General features: G+C 43.4%; 2 protein-coding genes across 2 annotated transcripts in view; one reads left to right on the forward strand and one right to left on the reverse strand. All coding sequences in view use genetic code 11, as the record gives it.

The window, feature by feature from the left end:
* Positions 1–1,704, forward strand: part of EGR_03461 (RING finger and WD repeat domain-containing protein 3) — a gene marked incomplete at both ends in the record, with an annotated part of 5,063 nt that extends 3,359 nt beyond the window's left edge. The window contains 3 exons of the mRNA XM_024492710.1: positions 88–433; positions 805–906; positions 1,493–1,704. Of these exons, the coding sequence (XP_024352843.1) occupies positions 88–433; positions 805–906; positions 1,493–1,704 (660 nt within the window). The remainder of the gene's footprint in view (positions 1–87; positions 434–804; positions 907–1,492) is intronic.
* Positions 1,705–2,229: 525 nt separating this feature from the next.
* EGR_03462 (Rhomboid family member) overlaps positions 2,230–6,846 on the reverse strand; it is a gene marked incomplete at both ends in the record, with an annotated part of 8,747 nt that continues 4,130 nt past the window's right edge. Inside the window, 5 exons of the mRNA XM_024492711.1 lie at positions 2,230–2,322; positions 3,122–3,490; positions 3,678–3,825; positions 4,325–4,425; positions 5,595–5,771. Of these exons, the coding sequence (XP_024352844.1) occupies positions 2,230–2,322; positions 3,122–3,490; positions 3,678–3,825; positions 4,325–4,425; positions 5,595–5,771 (888 nt within the window). The remainder of the gene's footprint in view (positions 2,323–3,121; positions 3,491–3,677; positions 3,826–4,324; positions 4,426–5,594; positions 5,772–6,846) is intronic.

Below are 6,846 nucleotides of genomic sequence, written 5' to 3' on the forward strand. Positions count from 1 at the left end.
TGTGCGATGCTAAGGCTTTTAACGATAGCTAGTACTGTTTTTTATCTCTGTATAGATCCTGTAATATTGCTAACGTATGCCTGACAGGTGGCTTTTCTAGAGGAGGCTGTAACTACCACCGCGGCGGTTGTCGGTGGTGGGGATGAGGAGCGGAGATACAGAAGCTATCCATTATCCTTGGAGGGCTCCTTAGTCTCGCTGTCTAGTTTACACGATGAACGCGGCCTCTTCCTCGCCTCCTACCGACCCTCGACTAGAGTACCGCGCGTGCGGCATCTCTGCACGCGACTGAAGGCCTCCCAGGCAGTGGGCTCAGAGACAGGGATGCCTCGGCCACATGGCTACGACTGCGAGTCGGTGGCCAGTCTCTTTGGCGGCACACAGATGCGCATGCTCTCGAGGGCTCGTCTATTTCGACAGGAAAAGTCCGATCGTGAGCGTCCTTTTTTACCCCTTTCCTTTTTCTACCATGTGCGAATTGATTTTGGCGTTGTGTAAGGGTTTTTTGTCTGTATATGAATGCTACAAGTTCAACTACTGCGATTGGGGTGAGTGTATGGCCGAATTCAATTTGGTTTACTACATAAGCAGGGCTTTTGTCCAAAAAAAACTATTCATGCAGTGAATAGGCACTTTGAAGATGCTCGTTGGTATCGTTATTTACTTCTCATGGGGAAGTTCGCTTACATTTGGTGAAATCCATGGTCTAAGTAGCATTTTTAAAAGGTAAATGAGTGCTGGTGTCATCGAGGTAACCTAGAATCGATTGTAGCTTTTGAATTCCTTCTCCTCGTACTTGTATAGAGCGAAAAGCTCCTCAGAAAATTGTTAGTTCTCTAAAGTCCTCATTGAATTCATCTGGACCCCACGTCGGCACCTACCTGTCTCATCTGCGAACGGCTTATCGTGAGTCTTTTGACTAGGGCCATAGTTCATGTGCATCAAGTGTCGGTGTCGTTTTGTTTAACTATTTTTTTGTTGACAGTAGTAATGTCAACAAAACAACTCTGGAACCATTAACTTAAACAAAAAGCGGACTTATAAACCACCATTGGTTTGGTTACCTTTGAAGTAAGCTTTGGGGGATAGGACTCCAATATTCTACCCCAACTTTCAGACACATCGCGCTGTGCTGATTCAAGCTCCATGAGTGGATTTTATGCAGGCAAAATCGCATTCCTTAAAAGGCTGTTTTTGACCGACTAGGTGATTGACTGACTTTGTGATCCACAAAGGCGTAGCAATTTATGCAATCCAATAAATGACACCCTTCACGAGATGCCAACATTATTATTTGGTTCCCAGCACTTTTAAGTCAATGTTCTGATAACAGTTGTGCATGCACGTTGCCTTGATGGTTTGAGCGTTCTGAAGTAAAATTACAACTAATTCACAAAAATTACTTTTCTCAAGAGTCTAGCATCAAAACTATTCGCATAGAGTGATAATGTCAAAGGCACAGGGCAGTTAAAATTTCTTACTGGGATTTTAGAAATTCTGGCCGCGTCTGGAGACGACGATGCGGGCGGCGCTCTCATCTGGAACTGCACCACGGGTGTCCGCATTCAGACCCTTACCGTGGCTAGTGCTACAATCCCTGTAATTGACGTTTGCACCTTTAACAACGGAGGAAATTTGGCTCTCCTAACCGACCACCAAATTGACGTTTTTAAATGGTCACAAAGTTACGGAAGTGACACTTGACGCTGGCCGCGACGTTCACAATACTTACGTGTACATAACCTGCGTATTTACTGTATAATCTTGGGGTTAAGTCAACCAATGTGTTATCATCAGTAAATTATTTCATTTTTGAGGGTTCGGATTTTGTCGGGTGTACAAGGAATGCTTAGGTAAAATGGCAACTTCCGGGTTTGTCCAAAAAAACTCCAAGTACTGCTCGATGGAACCTTCCGTTACGTTTACACAAAGCTTTTGTGCAAAACGGTTTGTTAGCATGCCCAAAATATTCTAGAATACCCATTGTGCACCACTTGTGTTCACCCTTCCCACACCAAGGTCCGTCTCTCGCGTTTGTTGGTTGGTCGGGATCAGGAGCTCCGCGTGCTGTTCATAAGACTGTGCTAAGACTCTAGAAAGCGTTCCTGTTCGATTTCCCAGAAGTTTCAATTGGTAGCTAATCCCCGAACACGCTCCTGTTCACTTCCTCCTCATTAGTTCATCACGCCTAACGTACCTTAAGTGATTGATAGGGGCAGCCAACCATAATTACGCGTAAATGAACCCACTGAGTGGGACTTGGGCAGCTCCCGTTAGCCATTCGCCGAATTCGTAGGCGTTCACCGTACCCTCTTGGTTATTCTAATATGCCGATCAAAAGACAACCATTCTAAAGACTGTCCAGGTCGGGAGCTCGATGAAATCCGGGCCACGCCCACAAACTCCAGTATGCAACAGAACGCCAAGGCTGTGGGCTGTGATCCACCACCACGGAGTTCGTTACTGACGGACGCCTTTAATCTACTTTAAAATGTCACCGCAACGCACCGTGAAGTCTCCTATGGATAGGGCCATCCGTAGAGGAAATCCCGTTCAATTACCTCACGCACCACCAATTTCTAGGCTGACATTTTGACCAAAAATATATGGACTGTCCACAGCAGGGCACTCCCTACCCGACGGTATGCGAAACTAAAGTCCCGCTTAGAGTTGAGCGACCCATGTAAATAAGGGGTTATTAGTAGTCAAGGCGCAGCTTAAATGGTATGCGTTTAAATGCATTTCCGATCACTCGTAGGAATGCCTATTCGACTGTTAAAACGGAATTCCGTCAATCATGACCCTGCGTTGGAATCAGAAATAGTTGTAAAACAAAAAGGACGAAGGAAGAATTGAAAATGTTGGATGCGTTGCATGAGGGCTCGGTTTTTGAAATTTACAATTCGTAACAATAGCACCGACAAAAATGCATTCAAGTGCGAGGGTTAATACATCTAGCCGGTGCGTGCACATTCACTTCAAGTGTGTCACACAGAGTAGGTGTCCATGGAAGACAGTTGAAGTATTTGCACCACGTGCAGTTGGTTAGCGGCCACTTTATGAACACCACAAGGAGGAGGACAAAGAGCAGTAGCCATGTAACCATACAGGTCATAATGACCTTCAACTTGCGGCGACGCATATGAAAGAGGAGTTCCTCTAGCTTGTGTTGGTAAATCTCGTGGTCGGAGTCACCGGCTATGGTCTGATTTCTCAGATTGGCGACACGCAACATGGTGAGTTGGTTCTTGTTGCCGTACCCCAGGTAGGGCACAAACACGTAAGACAGAAGGACGCCCGACACAAAACCTGAGATGTGTGCATGGTTGTCCAGCCAAGGGAGAAAACCAATGAAAACTCCGAAAACAACCAACACCACCTGCTTGAGGATCACCGACCAAGGTGATACGAATATGTCAATTGTCTGCAGTGAATCCATCAGACTAACCCCGAACAACGCGAAATGTGCCCCGGTTGGCCCCATGTGAACCTATGGAAAGGCAAACAACTTTTTTCACAGATTACGTCTTTGATGGGGAATGTATCTGACTTGCCCTTTAGTACCCTCATTCTTTTGTGATCAAACCTACAAGTGACTTTAAGACTTGTGTACTTGTACTGCAGTGGGAGGTAAACTCGACGCCAGGCCTTACTCAAGGAATCGCGAAATAACTTACATGGTATGGCAGCATTATTCCAGAGGCCAGGCCGGAGAAACACCCAGAGAGGATAAAGACTGTAGCAATTCGCACACAGCCAAGCAATTTCTCCAAGTGACGCATTACGGTCAATTGAATAAACAAGCTGAGTGCCAAATGCAAAATTCTAGAAGAGAAAAAAGCCCCACCACCCCCGGGTTATTCCAGTTAGCTTATGAGAAATTTCCGACCATTTCATTACTTTGGCTATAGAAAGGGTTTTAGTCATTCTTCAATTTCTCGATTAGAACTACAGAAAACCCCGTTTTTAGGCACGAAAACTGATTGAAAACGTGATTGTTAACTCATCAACCATTTCTAGCTCCAACCAGTTCAATGACGGTTAGAATCTGGCCTCAGATTTCTATGCAGCTGTAGTCCAGAGCTTTCGCAAAACAAGCGGATTCGTGAATACAAGTAAAGACAAATTTGAACGCTTTTCTTAACATGAGAAATGAAAAAAGCAATATTTGTATTTTTTCAAATCAATCAATCTTCTAAAGGCAAGAGTTTGGTAATACTGAGGTATAAGTGAGCCTTGTCAGTTCTTCTAGACGCAAAGTGAAATCACTCAATGTCCTCTAGTGTTCGATTCAAAGTAAAGAAAAAATTGTAAAAAAACCTACCCTGCATGTAGAAATAGCGATACAAATAGCCTTGATAGCTGGTCGGGTGTTGATGGGATGACAAAAGGTATCATTCCACAAACTTCTTGCAAGCACCGAACCTGAGAGCCATGGAAGGGAAAAATAAACAAAAGAAACTACTCCGTAATATTGCTCATAGGTGGAGATTGCATTAAAACGTCCTTTAGCAATGAAATCTACAATTGGAACAACCATGGGAATGATGAATCATGATCTCCTCCCTAAACCGTGTTGTCTTTGTCCTTTTAAATGGATAGATTTCAAGAGCTAAAGACTGTCGGTTGTTGGAATTATTTTAAAGTAAGGAGTACTGGCAGCAACATGAAAGATGACCAGTCAATTTAATTCCTCGAATTCGATGTTGAAGTACATCGGGAATTTATGCATACTTTCGTGATTATTAAAGAAAAAGTGTTTATGGAGAAAAGAGAACACTTGAAAAACCATATTTTAGCAGAAATCGAAAACATCTCGAAGCTAAATATTGGTGCCTGTCCACTTAGATTGCACTTTGAAGAAAAAAACTTACACCACTTTTAATGAAAAAAATTGTATAGCGTACTAAAGAGCAAGTTGACAGTTAATAAATTCTAACGAAGGATCAAATAAAACTGAGGGATTTACAAAAGTCTATACAAATAAAGTTAGGTACTTGTTGCTTTCAACAAACTAACCGAGAAGAAAGTACAGATAAAATACCTATGGCAGATAGCACAAGTCCTCATAACATTCATCCTAAGAAGCAAAACGAGACAGCAGACTTGAGCTGTCGGAAAACCTCATTCTCTTGCAGTCTGGCCCTAAATTGGTGCTCTGCTTATAGAGCTAATCCTGTTAGCTACGTAACGTCGTCGCGGACAACTCAAGCACTGGTGTTTACCGATTCAATAAAGCGCTTGAGGCATAACAAAACTACCAACATCTTATAGAGCGACCTTGGTATTCCAACAACAAAACAAGGCAAAATAAAGCACCAGATGATAGGCAGGTTGAGATACCGCAGCAACACGAAAAGACGTCAGTAGCATTTTATTTATAGGTATAAAGTTACCATGATCTTTTAAGTACCAAAGCAACCAACTTTGCGGTAAAGGGTGATTTACTTTAACAAAGGAAAAATGTACAGAGAGAACGCAATGAGAAACCTTTGAAACAGCAAACTATTCAACAAAGCACACAAAAGTAGCTCAAACCCTATCGAGCACTTTAAAATACGAAAGATCAACGCGAACCTTCCACTGCATCCTACCTGCGAGCAGAGATGAGCTTCACTGTGGTAATGACCCTGGAGGAAAGTGCAGTGTACTGGGGTAGTGATGATACACTCACCCTTGAGTCCGACACAGCAGGGCCGCGCTACCACTTCGCACTCCATGTGGGGCGCAAAACCGGCCAATGAGGAGGTGTTGACAGGGTGCGCGCAAATCTGCAAGGTGAGCAAACGCATGTAATTATACAAGACTAAGTAGCAGAGACGCCCACGAATGGTAAGTAAGAGGCTTGAAAAAGCTCAACTTGGGAACTCTAAGCTTGAAAAAAAACTTGATTGGGGGAGTACTGGCAATGTGGGACAAGCTGCAATCAAGGGGGAGTACCACTAAGACTTAGTGTAGTCAAACCTTGGCGCGGGTTCGATAAAATGCATCCATGAGGTAGAAACTGACGGGGAGTTAAACAAGGGACGCTGATATCGCATTAATGTGCTACGCATGCACTCTACTTACGGATTCCACTACATGGCTTTATTTATGAGCATAAATGTAGTAGTTTAGCGAAAGAATACAGACTAATAAACGCCACTGAGAGTTCCATCATTGGTTCGACAAGGAATGCAGCTGGCGAGGAGGGCCACTGATGGGTTTATGACTTCCCTAGTAGGGGTTTTTAATCGCCAACGAACAAAGAGGATTGGTATAAGACGAGATTTCATTAAGCTTTGACAAGTAGCCTCCAAGACAAGTTGACAAAGGCAACGAAACTAACGGCTTGTGTACAAAGAGCTCAGCATCAATGCAAATGAGGCCAACTTTCACTACCATCACAAAGACTGATTTCAAAAGTTGAGTCCTAAGCTAAAAGTGCTGTTTACAAGAAAAGCAAAGATACAAGTAGACAAGCAACGCCCCATGTCTGCTTCAAAGAACAAGAAAAATACAGACCGGCAGACCACGCTCACTAAATCTGTGTGCAATCGTATGCACTTTTCGTGTAGCGAAGTTTTGTATGCGCTGCCAGAAGTGATTTCTAATGTTATACCAGGGTGACAATTCGTAAATGTCACGTAGGAATCCAGAAAGGTAGAGACACAAGGACGTTGAACTAAAATCTTAAGACCATTCAGCTCAGCCGGTTGAGAAAAAAAGACAAGTCATGAGTATCGGTATTTACAATATTCGAGTCTTCCAAATTCTCAGAAGGATTATATTTTTTAGCTGAACTATGTTCCCTTTTACATTTTGTTACCCCGAACGCCTTTACAGTCTCTCATGACTAGTCCACCT

This window comes from Echinococcus granulosus, assembly GCF_000524195.1.
Source record: "Echinococcus granulosus chromosome Unknown EG_S00018, whole genome shotgun sequence".
Lineage (NCBI taxonomy): Eukaryota > Metazoa > Platyhelminthes > Cestoda > Cyclophyllidea > Taeniidae > Echinococcus > Echinococcus granulosus.